The sequence below is a fragment of the Entelurus aequoreus genome, linkage group LG03 (assembly GCF_033978785.1).
Source record: "Entelurus aequoreus isolate RoL-2023_Sb linkage group LG03, RoL_Eaeq_v1.1, whole genome shotgun sequence".
Classification (NCBI taxonomy): Eukaryota; Metazoa; Chordata; class Actinopteri; order Syngnathiformes; family Syngnathidae; genus Entelurus; species Entelurus aequoreus.
In genome coordinates, this window is record NC_084733.1 from 13,743,612 (window position 1) to 13,762,914 (window position 19,303).

Genomic DNA, 19,303 nt, shown 5'->3' on the forward strand with positions numbered 1-19,303 from the left:
ATAAGAACGAAATTTCGTTGCACTGACGTATGCTAACTGTTAGCATGCTAGTTTTTTGGCAAATCTTTGCTAGTATACACCTTAGAATCAAATATTTAGTTACTTGACACATGCTAGCTTTTTAACAAATGTTTGCTGGTATACACCTCAGAGTCTGCCACTTTAAGAGGCATCTTTTTAAAAGAAATGGCCTATTGTTGTACAGTTTTGATATTCTTTTCAACGTACCAGCTTGCGGATCTCACACTCCAGGTTCTGGATGCAGTCCAGCTTCCTCTTGCGACAGCGTTGGGCAGCGATGCGGTTTTTACTGCGCCGGCGAATGTCATGAATGAACTCCAGCTGCTCCGAGGTCAACTTGTGCATCTTGATGAGGACCTGGAAGTCGTTACGTGGCAGGTTGGTGATCTGATCCACAGGGAAAGGCAGCTTTACCTAAAAGCAAACAAGTCCATATAAGTCATACACATTTGTGTATTCATACTAGTTAAATATAAAATATGCCGGACCTTTATCCAAAATAATTAATCATACATAAAGTCAACTGTGATTTGATCAGTTAAAGCATAAAAAAAAACGTGAATATTTCATCATGTACATAATAGATAATAAATTCTAAAACTAACTAGACAACAATAATATATACGAGATAATTGCATGCAACAATTATGCAGTTAAACCAAAGTGCAATGTTGTTTATCATCCACTAGAGGGTGGTGTTGAGTTATGAATGACAGAGACAACATCACTATTGTTGCATTTGTATTTCATATTAGCCAGAATTGTCACTCAATTAATACATATATTAACATTAGTTATAATAACAATAAAGCTATAGCTTCAACATGAAATAGGGGTGATCGATCCAGATGTCGATACTATCGATACACAGCATAGTATCAGTAGATAAATTATACTAAAGCTTTTAGATCGATATTTTGTTTTCAAATTATGTTTTGTGTGCCAACAAATTCAATATAAAGTGGCCAGAATATTAATTTAAATAATCATTATTCACTTAAATATGACTATAAATACGTCAAGATTCCCTTTACTTCAGAGTGTAAAGTAGGAATTACTTGATACTAGGGCTGCGACTAACGATTAATTTGATAATCGATTAATCTGTCGATTATTACTTCGATTAATAATCGGATAAAAGAGACAAACTAAATTTCTATCCTATCCAGTATTTTATTGTGAAAAAAAACAGCATACTGGCACCATACTTATTTTGATTATTGTTTCTCAGCTGTTTGTACATGTTGCAGTTTATAAATAAAGGTTTATTAAAAAAATAAAATAAAATTTAAAAAAAAAAGCCTCTGCGTATGCGCATAGCATAGATCCAACGAATCGATGACTAAATTAATCGGCAACTATTTTAATAATCGATTTTAATCGATTAGTTGTTGCAGCCCTACTTGATTCACATACATTGATCATACAAATCATAATAATACATCATTGTTATGATTATATCATTATCACTACGTTATTAGATGCCTTTAAAAACTAGTCGAGGGTTTTTGAGTGCACCACAGTTATGGGCAGTGAGATGCAAAAATGAAACCTATACATAACTTTCTCCTATGTTGCCACATATATATTTATTATCCTTTTATCTTTGGTCTTCAAAATGTTGGTGCTGTGTGTGAATGCTTAAAGGTGAGCTTTGATGGAAGAGTTCCATGCTTGCCACTATCCAGGTGGAAGGAACCATTTTTAATAAGAAGTGTATTAGGCAGTCTTAAAACATTCTTAATTTGATTCAAGCAACCTTATTATTGAACTTGTTTTATATTAACATTTATGACGTTTAAAAAAAACCCACCTATTTAAATGACATATAGTACAGTCCAAAAGTTTGGACAAACTTTGTCATTCAATGCGTTTTCTTTATTTTCATGACTATTTACATTGTAGATTGTCACTTAAGGCATCAAAACTATGAATGAACACAATGGAAAAAAAAAGTGAAATAACTGAAAATATGTTTTATATTCTAGTTTCTTCAAAATAGCCACCCTTTTCCCTGATTACTTTTTCGCACACTCTTGGCATTCTCTGGATAAGCTTCAAGAGGTAGTCACCTGAAATGGTTTTCACTTAACAGGTGTGCTTGAAACTCATCAAAAGAATACCAAGAGTGTGCAAAGCAGTAATCAGAGCAAAGGGTGGCTATTTTGAAGAAACTAGAATACAAACATGTTTTCAGTTATTTCACCATTTTTTGTTAAGTACATAACTCCACATGTGTTCATTCATAGTTTTGATGCCTTTAGTGACAATCTACAATGTAAATCAGGGGTCCCCAAATTACGGCCCGCGGGCCGGATACGGCCCCCCAGCATCCAAAATCCGGCCCGCGGGAAGTCCCAAGTTTAAAAAAAAAATATTTTTTTTTTTTTTTTTTTTTTAGTTTGCCCTTACTAGTCCATTTTCCACCGTCTCCGAGACACTCGATTTTACCATCGATAATGTGACATGCAGCAAGTGCGCTCTTTAAGTCAATTAGTGCGCGAGGAATATATATATATGAATACATGTATACACTACCGTTCAAAAGTTTGGGGTCACATTGAAATGTCCTTATTTTTGAAGGAAAAGCACTGTACTTTTCAATGAAGATAACTTTAAACTAGTCTTAACTTTAAAGAAATACACTCTATACATTGCTAATGTGGTAAATGACTATTCTAGCTGCAAATGTCTGGTTTTTGGTGCAATATCTACATAGGTGTATAGAGGCCCATTTCCAGCAACTATCACTCCAGTGTTCTAATGGTACAATGTGTTTGCTCATTGGCTCAGAAGGCTAATTGATGATTAGAAAACCCTTGTGCAATCATGTTCACACATCTGAAAACAGTTTAGCTCGTTACAGAAGCTACAAAACTGACCTTCCTTTGAGCAGATTGAGTTTCTGGAGCATCACATTTGTGGGGTCAATTAAACGCTCAAAATGGCCAGAAAAAGAGAACTTTCATCTGAAACTCGACAGTCTATTTTTGTTTTTAGAAATGAAGGCTATTCCACAAAATTGTTTGGGTGACCCCAAACTTTTGAACGGTAGTGTATATATATATATATATATGTATATATATATATATATATATATATATATAGCGCGGCCCCCAGCCAAATTGTTTTACCCCAATGCGGCCCTGGAGTCAAAAAGTTTGGGGACCCCTGATGTAAATAGTCATGAAAATAAAGAAAACACATTGAATGAGGAGAAGGTGTGTCCAAACTTTTGGCCAGTATTGTAAAAAAATGTTCAAACTTTGCAAAAGCACAGAAACATGCCACAGCTATATCTACTACTCTCTTAAACCCTGTGGCTTTGCCCTCAAAGTGCTCCTGTGAATTACTGCCTGAATTTGTTTTCCATAAGAAAAATAATTTTTTTAATTCGAACATTCAAAAATGAGCTGACTATGATAACGACTGTCCAGTTGCGCTATCTTGTTTTATTACACATTTCTGAGTCTCAATGGCAGTTGCAAGTCCAAGAAGTTAGATGGCACTACTGTGTAGTTTATGGTGTGTTGGCTTATCAGGTCAGTCTTTGCTGTCTAGTCTTTTGTTGCTACCTAAAAAGTGTTAATGCTGTAAGTACTGTACTTACCGTATTACACACCAGCTGTTTGATTGCATCTTAGTTGTAGTTTTCATCAACAAATTTGGAGGTGTTGAAATTGCCATGTAAAATCGTAAATGCTAATCAGGAGCGTGTCAATAGCAAGGACAACGTATATTAGCATCAAGTTAAAGCATTTTTGGAAAAGTGGAGCCTTACTTTTGAGTAATTTACTTTGTTGGCAGTGAAAATGGATTTACTTAAACCGGTGCCCAGTAAGACGGCCAGGATTCGGTTGGTGCTAAAAAAAGTTCAGGATTCAGTACCCACCCCCTATTGGCTGTTCTCGCTCATGGAAGATTGCTATTGGAATCGGCAGCATAAAACTCTGATTGGAACATCCCTAAATATAATACATTATTTTATAATACCAAATGTATCAAATGGGTTTAGTAGTAGAGAATAAATGACACTAACCTCAGGTCCAGAGACTCTGGTCAGGCCACTTTCACTGTCTCCCTCTGAGAAAGACCCTGACTCATCGCTGGAGTTTTCCTCACTGGCACCAAATCCTTGCTCACTTTTGATATTGGCACAACCCTGAGAAATAACAAGCTCCCGACAGCGGGTGTCCCTTTGCTCCACCATGCCAGCCAGGCAATGAGATAGTCCAGAGATGGAACCGGACTGCGGCGACAGGGACAAGTCAAACTGCTGCAGGCTGGACGACGGGCTGCCGCTCCCGCCGTCTTCCGGGTATGAAAACGAAGAATGCGAGCTGGAAGTCTGCGTTCTTGGCTCGGATGGTGCTGGGGAATGGTTGGATGCCTTCACAGGAGCGCGGCACGCACTGCCAGAAGAAAGTGTTGCTCCCTGCATGGCGCCTGAGACCTCATTCCCATAGTGGGCCATCATTGGTTGCTCGTTTGCTGCCGACGAGAAAATGACACTGCGTCTGTCAAGCTCCGCCTCATATTTGGACGAGGAGGCTTTAGGTGCCATGCTGGTCAGGGCTGTTGGTTCAACATCATTGACGTTTGCCATTATTTCCCTTTTGTCTTTCTGCCTGTCTTTAACGACTTCCCTGTAGTGGTTGAAGGACAGTCTATTGGTAAGCAGCTGCTCAATGGTCGTGCTCGGCATGCCGCTAAGATCCAGCCCTCCTCTTTGGAGGTAGGAATGCAGGCAGGAGGAGGAAGGTGAGCGGCTGCTTGGAGAATTTTCTTCTGCTACTGGAACCCCTTCTACCTCTAGTTCCATCTCCAGCACTTCTTCTGTGCACAGTTCTGGGTTGTATCTACTCCGATCGTCCTGAAACACAGGTTCCTCTTTGATCCTGGAGGGGCTAAGAGGTGTTGGTGGGCTGCCAGAGGAATGGTTGGCCAAGATGGCGTCATCGTCATCATGAGTTTCACCGTTGTGCTGATACTGATAGTTCATATATTTCGGAAGGTCTGCCGGAAGCGGTTTGTCGGTTGCTACATGACTGCTATGCCGCCTGCTGTCCGTAGAATCGTCCGAGTATGACGCCTCGGAAAAGACAGCGTCATTGGCTGTGACGTCATCGTCGTATTCCACCTTGCCGTTACTGCTCAGTTGGCTGTCGTTCTGCAGCTGCGCTTGAAGAAAGCGGAAACATGAGTCTTCCAGGTTGTGAACACCCAGGAAGTCGGCACAGAGGATAACCTCGTGGATGTTCTCTCGGCTTAACACCAGCTTGGCTGTGTAGGCAAACTGGAGCAAAGGGGCAAAGCCCTTGGCGGTCACCTATAAGGGAAGCAGAGGCATTTATGAACACATTTGACTTAAATAAAAGCAGAAACATCCAAGAAAGTTTAAGTGGTCATATTATGCAAAATCTTGCGCTACCTTTGGATCCCGGTAAGTGTCAATTAAAACCATGGTAGTGTTGAGGAGGACACTTAAAGGGCTTCACAGCGAACTAAGAAACCATCATTCGATCACTCCACATTCACACTTGTGATGGTGGTAAGCCCCGTTTGTAACCACAGCTGCCTTAGAGGCCTACTGAAACCCACTACTACCGACCACGCAGTCTGATAGTTTATATATCAATGATGAAATCTTAACATTGCAACACATGCCAATACGGCCGGTTTAACTTATAAAGTGCAATTTTAAATTTCCCGGGAAACTTCCGGTTGAAAACGTCTAGGTATGATGACGTTTGCGCGTGACGTCAATGGTTGAAGCGGAAGTATTGGGACACATTGTATCCCAATACAAACAGCTCTGTTTTCATCGCAAAATTCCACATTATTCTGGACATCTGTGTTGGTGAATCTTTTGCAATTTGTTTAATGAACAATGGAGACTGCAAAGAAGAAAGCTGTAGGTGGGATCAGTGTATTAGCGGCTGGCTGCAGCAACACAACCAGGAGGACTTTGACTTGGATAGCAGACGCGCTATCCGACGCTAGCCGCCGACCGCATCGATGATCGGGTGAAGTCCTTCGTCGCGCCGTTGATCGCTGGAACGCAGGTGAGCACGGGTGTTGATGAGCAGATGAGAGCTGGCATAGGTGGATAGCTAATGTTTTTAGCATAGCTCTGTCGAGGTCCCGTAGCTGAGTTAGCTTCAATGGCGTCGTTAGCAACAGCATTGCTAGGCTTCGCCAGGCGGTACAGTATTAACCGTGTGGTTACAGGTCCAGAGTTTGGTAGTATTGCTGATCTTCTGTCTATCCTTCCAGTCAGGGGCTTATTTCTTTTGTTTCTATCTGCATTTAAGCACAATGCTATCACGTTAGCTCCGTAGCTAAAGTGCTTCGCCGATGTATTGTCGTGGAGATAAAAGTCACTGTGAATGTCCATTTCGCGTTCTCGACTCTCATTTTCAAGAGGATATAGTATCCGAGGTGGTTTAAAATACAAATCCGTGATCCACAATAGAAAAAGGAGAAAGTGTGGAATCCAATGAACCCTTGTACCTAAGTTACGGTCAGAGCGACAAAAGATACGTCCTGCACTGCACTCTAATCCTTCACTCTCACGTTTCTCATCCACGAATCTTTCATCCTCGCTCAAATTAATGGGGTAATCGTCGCTTTCTCTGTCCGAATCGCTCTCGCTGCTGGTGTAAACAATGGGGAAATGTGAGGAGCCCTTCAACCTGCGACGTCACGCTACTTCCGGTACAGGCAAGGCTTTTTTTTATCAGCGACCAAAACTTGCAAACTTTATCGTCGATGTTCTCTACTAAATCCTCTCAGCAAAAATATGGCAATATCGCGAAATGATCAAGTATGACACATAGAATGGATCTGCTATGCCCGTTTAAATAAGAAAATTTCATTTCAGTAGGCCATGAGGGTAGACTAACGGCAGTTTGGCTGACAATTTTTTTGCCCACCGCCCCTCCGAACACCACCATTCATTCACATTCATAGTGGCACTGGGAGCAAGGTGGGTGGAGTGTCCTGCCTAAAGTAAGACACAACAGCTGTGACTAGAATGGCAGAAGCTGGAATTGAACCTGGAACCCTCAAGTTGCTGGCACGACTCCTCTACCATCTGAGCCACACCGCCCCATAACTTAATCCAACTGCAGAGGAAGTCGTGTACTTCCTGCGGCAGCTGAGGAAACTTAAGGTGCCGCCCGAGATGCTGGTGCAGTTTTACTCAGCCATCATAGAGTCCATCCTAACCTCCTCCATCACAGTGTGGTTCCCCGGCGCCACAGTCCAGGATAAGAATAGACTGCAGCGCATCGTACGTGCTGCTGAGAAGGTGATTGGCTGCAAGCTCCCATCCCTCCAGGACTTGTTCTCCTCCAGGACCAGGAGGCGTGTGGGTCGGATCACAGCTGACTCTTCTCACCCTGGACACACGCTATTCTCACCTCTCCCCTCAGGCAGGAGACTACGCTCCATCCAGACCCACACCTCCCGCCACCTGAACAGTTTTTTCCCCTCGGCCATCAGGCAAATGAACAATAACTCCTAACAGCAGCTCCTTGAATTCCTTCTAAGTCTATCTGATAGCTCAGTTACAGCTCTTTTTATTACCAAATATGTGTTATATGTTTATATGTCGCACGTTTGCAAAAGAAAAATTCCTAGTTTGTGAACCCGTTCTCAAACAATGGCAATAAAACTATTCTGATTCTGATTCTGATTCTGATTCTGATCATTCAGTATGTTTGAGATTTTCCCCAATTTAGGATGTCAGCGGATACCTCCATACATGGTAGAGGATTTTCCAGGAGACCTCGACTTACTTTTTGTGTTTCGTGACAATATACCTACTTAATTGAATTTCAGCCGGACATAAAGCACGGAGCGGGGCTCCTCGGTCCGATGGGCAATATGCAGAAGTATTTACCCTAAACTTGGCCTTGGCCGATAACAAATGTTGCATTGCACTATGTTTCATTGTAGCTGTGTCCAGCAAATTTGATTGCGACAAGTGAATAAATGCGACCTCAATGCATTTTAGCATACTGGCTAATGTTGATAGTGAGCTGGTGGCTAACGTCCCTCCACAGTGCAAAGCCACCTGTAAGTTAGCAATCTTCGCCTCCATGGCGGCAAATAAACTACGTTTCTTACACGTACTGTTATCACTGGAAGAAGAGGAATAGCTAAATATGTTACACTGCACACTGTAGGAGGATATGCTAACCGCTAAGCTAAAGCTTTTGCATGTAAACAAAGGTGGGTTGATCGATTTAAATATCAACAGTAACAATACCAAGTATAGAGGAGGTATATGGTTGGTACTACAGTGGTTAGATCGATATTTTTTTATCATTTATAAATTGTTTTGTCGTTTTGGTATGGTATGACCAATACTGACCCTGAAACTACTTAGTAATGAATCAATACCCACATTTGTAGTTCTGGCTCTGATGCCAGCTCCTTTGAATTTTTTCACCGGATTGTGTTACTTTTGATAATAAAAAGATTGAATGTGCTTCGATGGCTGTCATTTCTTCTTGTCAACAAACGGTGTATTGTTTGGATGGCAAAGTTTTTCACTTCAGTCATTGATTTGTTGTTCATTATTCCCGTTGTGTATGTGTGCGTATGTTGTTGTCTGCTGTGTCACAGTGTGATGTTGCCTCTTCCCATTTGATATCAAGTTAATTTTAATGCGATGCTGCTTGATGCTTTCACTCGTAAAAAATATATTTCCTGCACTGAATTGCTGCATTTATGAGGCTGTTTTGTTGACATAAATAACACCACATCAAAAGTCACGTGCCACGTTACATCAAGCTATCGCTAACGGCGTTGTAACGGACCAAAAAGTAACTCATTAGATTACTCGTCACCAGAAGTGGGTAGTAACGCGCTACATTTACTCCGTTACATCTACTTGAGTAACTTTTGGGATAAATTGTACTTCTAAGAGTAGTTTTAATGCAACATACTTTTACTTTTACTTGAGTATATTTATAGAGAAGAAACGCTACTTTTACTCCGCTCCATTTATCTACAATCAGCTCGCTACTCGCTACTGATTTTTATCGATCTGTTAATGCACGCTTTGTTTGTTTTGGTTTGTCAGACAGACCTTCAAAGTAGGATCTATCGCATGCCTGCGTTTCACCAATCAAATGCAGTCACTGGTGACGTTTGACTCTGTTTCACCAATCAAACAAAGCCAGGCGGTCACATGATTAACTGTACATAAAGTTTCAGCGGCAAACAGCAACAACAATGGCAGAGACAACAACGAACGCAAACACCCCTGGCCTCACATAAAATCGATGTTCACGCTTCAGACAACCAAAGAAACTGTTATGTAATGCGTTGTCATATGTGTCTCCCCAAACAAGTGGACATTTCAGCTTACATGAACTCAACGTCAAATTTGAGGAAGCACATCGCGGTAAGTAACGTTAGTAGATATTTTGGCTGTCACCGTAGGCTGATGTTAGCTTCCCTGCTATGAATCACTGTCAAATGTACATTGTGTGGGGACATTTATTAACGCACTGCAGCCTCATAGACAGACAGAGACACACACACACACACACACACAGTCGCACACACACACACGCATGCATACAAACACCAATCAGAATTGCACAGTGTGTTCTCAGGTGCAGCCCACACCTATCAGAGTTTATGGTTTGCGTAAAGGCTAACTTGTTATTTTCCTTTGTAATCTCTGCCTACTGAGCCTATGGTGCTGTTAAGTTATTGTGGCTCAATATGCCTTAATTTTTATTTCATTTATATGTGTTATTATTTAATATATATTATTGTTTTAGTTGCTTAAGAGATATTCCTGGCTCTGAATTTGTTCATTGCTATTTTTATGTTTTTGTGCATTATTTGTTGCCGTCATCATTAAACAAACAGGTTACTCATCGGTTACTCAGTACTTGAGTAGTTTTTTCACAACATACTTTTTACTTTTATTCAAGTAAATATTTGGGTGAATACTCCTTACTTTTACTTGAGTAATAAAACTCTAAAGTAACAGTACTCTTACTTGAGTACAATTTCTGACTACTACCCACCTCTAGTAAAAGTAAATAACGGTATTATTACGAGAACACTGAACATGTTACAACAGAAAGTCGCCAAATATTAACAGTAAATTTGCAAGATGATTAGTAACAGTTTTGATAAAATAATTGTTATCACGGGAGGCTGCATGCATTACAATGTAGATTGAAGCCCCATCGCCCATACCTAGCTACATGTATGTGAAAGTCTGACCAAATGACATTTACACCACAAGGAAGTGTTTTAAATGTTAATTAAAAAACATAATAAAACTCCTTTAAGCTAATCAGGTCATGTGCTTTTACACAGTGTTGGTCATGAATATTAATATTCACCATTATAGCTAATGAGCGGCTGGTATCGTCATGTAATGCTCCAGATCTGTCATTGATTAATACATCACTGTGAGGAACAACTTCACCAGGTACAAACTCTGAATTTTCTGCCTTTAGAGCCGGAGCAAAACAAAACCAAATGAATCCACTTTGCTGATGTTTAGATCATCTGTGCTTTGAACAACACTGCAATTGTACTTAGCTCTTAGCTGTGACATAATAGATATGTAGCTAAGTCTTGTGTGAGAAAACACAATAGTGGATCTTTACCCAGGCTAGACAGCTGGTCCAAATGACTTTTTAAAAGCTTTGGTACAATGGAACCAATTGCCACCCCTATAGTTGCTGCTTTGGTCCCATTTTCAATAATAGTATAATAAGGTGTTCCACTTTTCTGTACTCCTACTTCGACAAGGTATTGTTTTTGAGAACCTTTATTCGGTAATTAATCTGTGAGATATGCTAGTAATTACTGTTCTGATTTATTCAATTACAGTTCTAATTTGACTTATCCAACAATATCCTAGCATCTACAGAGCATGATTTCTGTGATGAAATAGATCAGTTCAGTTTATTTATTTACAAAACCCAAAACCAGTGAAGTTGGCGTGCTGTGTAAATCGTAAATAAAAACAGAATACAATGATTTGCAAATCATTTTCAACTTATATTCAATTGAATAGACTGCAAAGACAAGATATTTAATGTTCGAACTGACAAACTTAATTTTTTTTTGCAAATTATCATTAACTTATTGGCAGCAACACATTGGAAAAAAAGTTTGCTTTGCATACACTGCAAAAACTGAAATCTAAGTAAGATTAAATATCTCAAATAAGGGTGATATTTGCTTATTTTCTGTCTGATAAGATAATTCTTCTCACTAAGCAGATGTTACGTTAGAGTGTTTTACTTGTTTTAAGGGTTTTGGTCCTAAATGATCTCAGTAAGATATTACAGATTGTAGCTGAGATTTTATGACCTATATTGAGTAAAACATGCTTGAAACTAGAATATCAACTGTTGCAAAGCTGTGTCATCAACACTCACAAGTATAAAACTACTTTTTTAAAGTAATAATTTCTTACTTCAAGCATGAAAAAAAAAATCATGATGCCGAGCGCATATCATTATGTCAAGATAATGGCACTCGCATTTACTTAATTTAAGAATATTTTTCAAAATATTGAGCAAAAAGGTCTAATTTTTTTTTCTACCAAGAAAAGTGCACTTGTTATTAGTGAGAATATACTTATTTTAAGGTATTTTTGGGTTTACTGAGGTTAGCTCATTTTACTTGCTTTGGAAAGTCTTGACAAGCCAAATTTTCTTGTTCTATTGGCAGATAATTTTGCTTAGTTCAAATAAAATACCCCTAATTTTTGTATTTTTTTTTTCTTGTTTTTGAACACTGACTTTTTGCAGTGTAGTAGAGTTTTAACTTGCACTTACAGATGTAGCGACAAACTGTAGTTACAGACAGTGGTTTTCTGTAGTGTTCCTGAGCCTTAGTATTTATTAATGATTGTATTTGTGTTAAAGCACAGACCAAGACCGGCAACAATAAATCATGAAGCATTTAATACAATGTCAGTAAAGCCTTTTATTCTGTTATAACCTAATCCTAGATTATGGCAGGCTATATGTATTAAAAAACAATTAAAAAAGGTAATCAAGCTAGCGTCGTTAGCATTAGTGAATATGCTAACTAGGGATGTATATTGTTAAGATTTTATCGGTACGAGACCCTTATCGATATTCCTTATTGATACCTGTATTTATGGGCACTCTTATCGGTACAATATGTAATTTGTGGACATAAAGATTTATAAAAATATATTTTAATTAGCATTTTATTAGCACAAATAAAACATACCGTATTTTTCGGAGTATAAGTCGCTTCGGGGTATAAGTCGCACCGGCCAAAAATGCATAATAAAGAAGGAAAAATACATGTATAAGTCGCACTGGAGTATAAGTCGCATTTTTTGGGGAAATTTATTTGATAAAACCCAACACCAAGAATAGACATTTGAAAGGCAATTTAAAATAAATAAAGAATAGTGAACAACAGGCTGAATAAGTGTACGTTATATGAGGCATAAATAACCAACTGAGAACATGCCTGGTATGTTAACGTAACATATTATGGTAAGAGTCATTCAAATAACTATAACATATAGAACATGCTATACGTTTACCAAACAATCTGTCACTCCTAATCTCTAAATCCCATGAAATCTTATACGTCTAGTCTCTTACGTGAATGAGCTGAATAATATTATTTGATATTTAAGGTTATGTGTTAATAACTTCACACTTAAGTCGTTCCTGAGTATAAGTCGCACCCCCGGCCAAACTATGAAAAAAACTGCGACCAATAGTCCGAAAAATACGGTAACCATAACCATAACACCTCCAACATTGTACTGTAACATCTCAGAGCAAGGAAGTCTTTTATCGACACCTGTTTGTTTAAGTCTTAAAGAAGTCAACTATGTGTGCAGTGCAAGGTGAGATGCAGTAATGTCATCTTCTTGTGAAGACCACACAGACCCATCACTGTGTTTCTATTCATTACAATTACACTCAGCTGGAAATCATATTTATATATGGCATGCATGTGCAGAGCACATACCTTTTACATGATATATGAAATATAGTCAGTCAATTAGCATGTTAGGTTGGTGTGCATTTTGTAACAATAAGAATTGGTATTTGTGTTTATGTTGCACACGGACGTATTTGATTGTTGCGCTACCAATGTATGTGTGTGCACTGTGTATTATATAAATGAAAAGACTCAGTGAGCAAGTGTAATGCTCGATCGTCCAGTTTGTAGTCAAGAAACAGAATGGAGTGAAATACATTTGAGCCAAATGAGTTTATTGACTCGCGAATGCTGCGCAATGGGATGACGTCAGACGACAACTAGAGACCCGTCAGTCACAGCGTGTGCTTTCTTGCTTCAAAGCAACTTTATGGATTATTATATTACCTACATCTTTCACTTTTTGGAGTGGATTAATTTTGGCCTGTGGATCGCTCTGAGAACGGTTGATATACCACGGTCGCGACTTGTCGTTAGTAAAGCGTGTTTACTTCAAACTGACACAGCGTGCGTGACTTTGAGGAACTTTTGAGGAGGAAATATTGTTGTGTTGCAGACTTTTGTGTGGCGTTGCTTCCTTATTTGTCATTATTCCAAGCTGATTCTAATGGTCAGCAGCGGCAGCTGAACTGAATGTGACAGCGTGTCATAATTACGTTGGTCAGCTGGAACAAAAAATACAGATAGCAGTATCGTTAGTCCTAGAATCTTCATGGTCCTCATTAGGAACCGGTACCCAAAAATACTGGTACTAAGTATACATCCATAATCCTAACACGTTTAAGAGTGTTTGTGTTAGTATTATTGACTTACAATTGTCAGGCTTGTCACTGACAGTTTGGTTACGTTTTGGCTTTTCCTCTGTGTTTTGTGTTTTATTTCCTTTGTCAGCGCTCTTATTTTGGTTCCAGTTCCTGCACGTCTCCATGAGCGCTTGTTTTCCTCACCTGTCCCTGATTGGCAGCCTGGCACACCTGGTGGCAATTGCCAATCAGGCTACTATTCATACCTGCCTCGCCCTCCAGTCAGTGCTGGAGGATTGTATGCTGTAGACCAGGGGTCACCAACGCGGTGCCCGCGGGCACCAGGTAGCCCGTAAGGACCAGATGAGTAGCCCGCTGGCCTGTTCTAAAAATAGCTCAAATAGCAGCACTTACCAGTAAGCTGCCTCTATTTTTTAAATTTTATTTATTTACTAGCAAGCTGGTCTCACTTTGCTCGACATTTTTTAATTCTAAGAGAGACAAAACTCAAATAGAATTTGAAAATCCAAGAAAATATTTGAAAGACTTGGTCTTCACTAACTGACAAAGAAACAGATAACAGATTTGGTGTCCAGTTCAAAGTGTGACATGATTTATTTAAAAATTTGAAAGTTGACTTTTGTATTTTACATGACTTATTATTTGTACAAACATGGTGCAAAGTAATTCATGATTTGTTAAAAAATGCTAGTGGCTAGCTAGTTAAAATGGGATATTGTGATTTCACAAGACTGTCTTAGAAGTGATCATTTGAAAATGTTCAATTTGAAAAATGTGCATAAAGTGTTGCATATTGATATTTATCTGTTTCTATATATAGTTATAGTGAGAAATCATTAAGATGATCAGTGTTTCCACAAAGATAAATATCATTAATTATTAATAATAACATAGAGTTAAAGGCAAATTGAGCAAATTGGCTATTTCTGGCAATTTATTTAAGTGTGTATCAAACTGGTAGCCCTTCGCATTAATCAGTACCCAAGAAGTAGCTCTTGGTTTCAAAAAGGTTGGTGACCCCTGCTGTAGACTGTTTGCTGTCTCCAGTTTTCCTTGAATCCTGTATCCTGCTTTCCTGGTATCCTGTCTCCTGGTTTGTGTTTACCCTGCATTTTTGACATTAAAATCATGTTTTCCTGCATCAAGCCTGCCATCTCTGCATCTTGGGGTTCGTCACCAGCACTTTCTGACAACAATTACTTTCCTCTGGCAGATTTGGTACAGTATGGCAACATAAACTAGCTGAATTCTGGTTGGATACAAACTAAAACTAAAAACAACAGCACTGGAAGGAGCATAATATGACATGAAGAGAATATGAAAACTTTTAGATATTTAGGGAAAGTAAATAAAAAAACAATTTTATCGTTGATTATGATCATGATTTCTGGTTATGTTAGGCCAGCAGACGGCCCACCACTGCCTAGAATATAAACAGTAATGTGTTTCCCAGCGCACACACACGAATTAATGAATTGATCGGGACTTTACCTTGTCAGGGAGATTAATGATGGGCTCTTGTTCACCTGGCGGCCCCTTGTGTCCCAGCAAGGCTTGGAGGAAGTAGCGGCTGCTCGCAGCGAGTACCGCCCTGTGGGCTCGCACCTCCCTGCCCTCCACCAGCACGGTGACATCACACAGGATGCCTTGTCGCCGCTGCTCCTCCAGGCTCAACAGCACGTTGGCACAGTGAACTTTGGATTCGTACACATAGACCGGCACTGCTGCCTCACCGTCCTGTTCATCGCCAGCCGACATCCCTTTTTGTGGCCCTCTGAAAAAAAGGAAAGAAGGTTCGGATACAAAATGTAAACCAGTACTTGAAATAATAATAATAATAATAATAATAATATTAACTAGAACATTTTGATGGGCCTGCTATCTGTGCCCTGGACCTCTGGCCGGGGGTCGCCGTGCTTTTAAGCTGGTGCCGAGTGTCTGAAGCCATGAGTTTTAGGTGTAAATGTACAAAAAGAGCTACAGAGCTAGCCTAAAACAGTAGCATGTTTACATAAAAATGCTAACACTTAGCATGTGTGCTAACGATAGCATGATAACAGTCAGCGTGTTTCATATACCAAGTTATATGACTCTAAGGTGTATGGCTGTGGAATTAGATAAACAAATGTAAAATTAGATGAAAAACTTAGCATGCATGCTATCGTTTGCATGCTAACAGTTAACAAGTGTCACACCAAATGATATGACTCTGGGATAAACTGTTGCAAAACCAGCCCTAAAAGTTAGCAAGTGTGGAAAGGATGCAGATATGATTAAATATTCCAATTCTGTCTTGATGGTCCTTCTTACTCAGCATATACGTATGTCATCGAAAGAATTTGGGATTGACCAGTAACTTAGATTCCCTGGGAGGAAGAACTGGTCCGACGCAACACAAGCTAATGTAAGCATGCTAGCAAGCTAACAATACCATGCTAACAGTTAGCTGGTGTCACATACCAAGTTATATGACTCTAAGGTGTAAGGCTGGGGAATTAGAGTAAAAAGTGTTAAATCCGCTAAAAAAGTTAGCACTTTAATGGTAGCGTGCTAACGTTAGCATGCTAACAGTAACAAGTGTCACATACCAGGTTAAATGACTGTAGGGTAAACGGTTGCAAAATTAGCTGAAAAAGCTCGCGGTTTAATGGTAGCATGCTAACGTTAACATGCTAACGGTTAACGTGTCAAATACCGAGGTGAGCCACGTAAATAAGACCGCCCACCAAACGGCGCATCCCGAAGCCACTGTTAGGAAGCGGCTTGAAGATGATCTGTAAAACATAATCTATGCAACATTTTGACCAAAGAACCACCATCACATGTTATGTAGACCAGTGGTCCCCAACCACCGGGCCGTGGATCGATTGGTACCGGGCCGCACAAGAAATACAAATAAATAAATAAAAAAATAAATAATTTTTTATTTCATTTTTTATTTTATTAAATCAACATACAAAACACGAGATACACTTACAAATAGTGCACCAACCCAAAAAACCTCCCTCCACCATTTATACTCATTCACACTCATTCACACAAAAGGGTTGTTTCTTTCTGTTATTAATATTTCTGGTTCCTACATTATATATCAATATAGATCGATACAGTCTGCAGGGATACAGTCCGTAAGCACACATAATTGTATTTTTTTATGACAAAAAAACAATTAAAAAAAACAACAATACCATAACATGTACTGTCAAATATATGTTACATGTAAGATATTTATGTTACATATACTGTAAAATATGTGTATTACATGTAAGATATTTGTATTATATGTACTGAAAAATGTATTGTACATATAATATATGTGTATTACGTGTACTGTTAAATATGTGTGTTCCAAGTAAAATATCTGTATTACATGTAAGATATTTGTATTACATGCGCGGTAAAATATCTGTTTCATGTAAGATATTTCTGTTGCGTATACTGTAAAATATGTGTATTACATGTAAGATATTTGTATTATATGTACTGAAAAATGTATTTAACATGTAATATATTTGTATTACATGTACTGTTAAATATGTGTGTTCCAAGTAAAATATCTGTATTACATGCAAGATATTTGTATTACATGCACGGTAAAATATGTTACATGTAAGATATTTGTGTTACATATATTGTAAAATATGTGTATTACATGTAAGATATGTGTATTATATGTACTGAAAAATTTATTTTACATGTAAGATATTTGTATTAAATGCACTGTAAAATATCTGTTACATATAAGATATATGTGTTACATGTACTGTTAAATATGTGTATTACATGTAAGATATTTGTATTAAATATACTGTAAAATGTGTATTACATGTAAGATATTTGTATGACATCTACTGAAAAATGTATTTAACATGTAATATATTTGTATTACATGTACTGTTAAATATGTGTTTCAAGTAAAATATCTGTATTACATGTAAGATATTTGTATTACATGCACAGTAAAATATATGTTACATGTAAGATATTTGTGTTACATATATGGTAAAATATGTGTATTACATGTGAGATATTTGTATTATATGTACTGAAAAATGTATTTTACATGTAAGATATTTGTATTACATGCACTGTAAAATACTTGTTGCATATATTTTACATGTACCGTAAAATGTACATGTTTTGTATTAAATATACTGTAAAATGTGTATTACATGTAAGATATTTGTATTAAATATACTGTAAAATGTGTATTACATGTACGATATCTGTGTTAAATGTACTGTAAAATGCGTATTAAGTGTAAAATATTTGTATTACATGTACTGTGAAAAATATTTGTATTACATATACATAGTTGTATTACATGTATTTGTTTTACATGTACAGTGGAATATACTGTATGTATTACATGTAAAATATTTGTATTATACGTAATGTAAAATATGTGTATTATATGTAAGATTGTTGTATTACATGTACTGTAAAATATGTGTATTACTTATAAGATATTTGTATTAAATGTAAGATATTTGTGATACATGTACTGTAAAATATGTGTATTAAATGTACTGTGAAAAATATTTGTATTACATGTAAATTGTTGTATTACATGTAAGATATTTGTTTTACATGTACAGTGGAATATATGTATTACATGTAAAATAATTGTATTATACGTAATGTAAAATATGTGTATTACATGTAAGATATTTGTATTATACGTAATGTAAAATATGTGTATTACATGTAAGATATTTGTATTACATGTACTGTTAAAATGTGTATTACATGTCAGATATTTGCATTACGTGCCACTGTTTAAAATGTGTATTACATTGAATTGAATTATATTAATATAGTGCTTTTTCTCCTGGCGGAAGCGGGAATCAAACCTGGAACCCTCAAGTTGCCGGCACGGCCACTCTAACAACTGAGCCACGCCGCCCCATAACATTTAAGATATCAGCATTAAATGTACTGTGAATATGTGAATTATCTGTAAAATATGTGTATTACATGTAAAATATTGGTATTACCTGTACTGAAAAATTTTTATTACTGTAAGATATTTGTACTACATTACACGGTTAAATATGAGTTAAATTATATAACAGTAGTTTTATCATCCTAACTGGCCAATGCTTGACGCAAACAACCGACGTTATCGTTTGTGTCATGATCCGCACCAGCGCAAAACAAGAATGCGGCGCTCCTCGTTGGCGAGTAATTCCACGCTGTGCAGTTCGCTGCGTCCGCGAGTGCAAACAGTTGATATCGACAAACATGACGGCTGTTTTATAGTCAGTGCAGCACAAAGAAACTCATCTTGTATCATCAATGTAACGCAGCCATCCGCATTGATCCATCCCAACACTTTTCTTGTGTTTCCTTTCCCTGCTGCTGCACATAAAGAGCCATGCAGACTGCTGACCGTGCAGTCTGTCAGTCTCATCCACCCTTGGATGTGTGTGTGTGTTAGTGGGTAGTAAAGGGGCAGCTTTCTGCTGATTCATGGCTTTCGAACAGGCTCCTGAAATGTACTACACTGCCTTTACACCCTGTGGCCA

General features: G+C 38.1%; 1 protein-coding gene across 2 annotated transcripts in view; it reads right to left on the bottom strand.

Annotated features, from left to right (window-relative positions):
* Nucleotides 1–19,303, bottom strand: part of LOC133645567 (transcription regulator protein BACH2-like) — a 59,459-nt gene that overhangs the window by 6,024 nt on the left and 34,132 nt on the right. For both annotated transcript variants that reach the window (XM_062040407.1, XM_062040408.1), the window contains exons 2-4: nt 15,267–15,549; nt 4,061–5,350; nt 229–435 (exon numbers count right to left, since the gene is read on the bottom strand). In XM_062040407.1, the coding sequence (XP_061896391.1) occupies nt 229–435; nt 4,061–5,350; nt 15,267–15,533 (1,764 nt within the window). In that variant the 5' untranslated portion in view covers nt 15,534–15,549. The remainder of the gene's footprint in view (nt 1–228; nt 436–4,060; nt 5,351–15,266; nt 15,550–19,303) is intronic.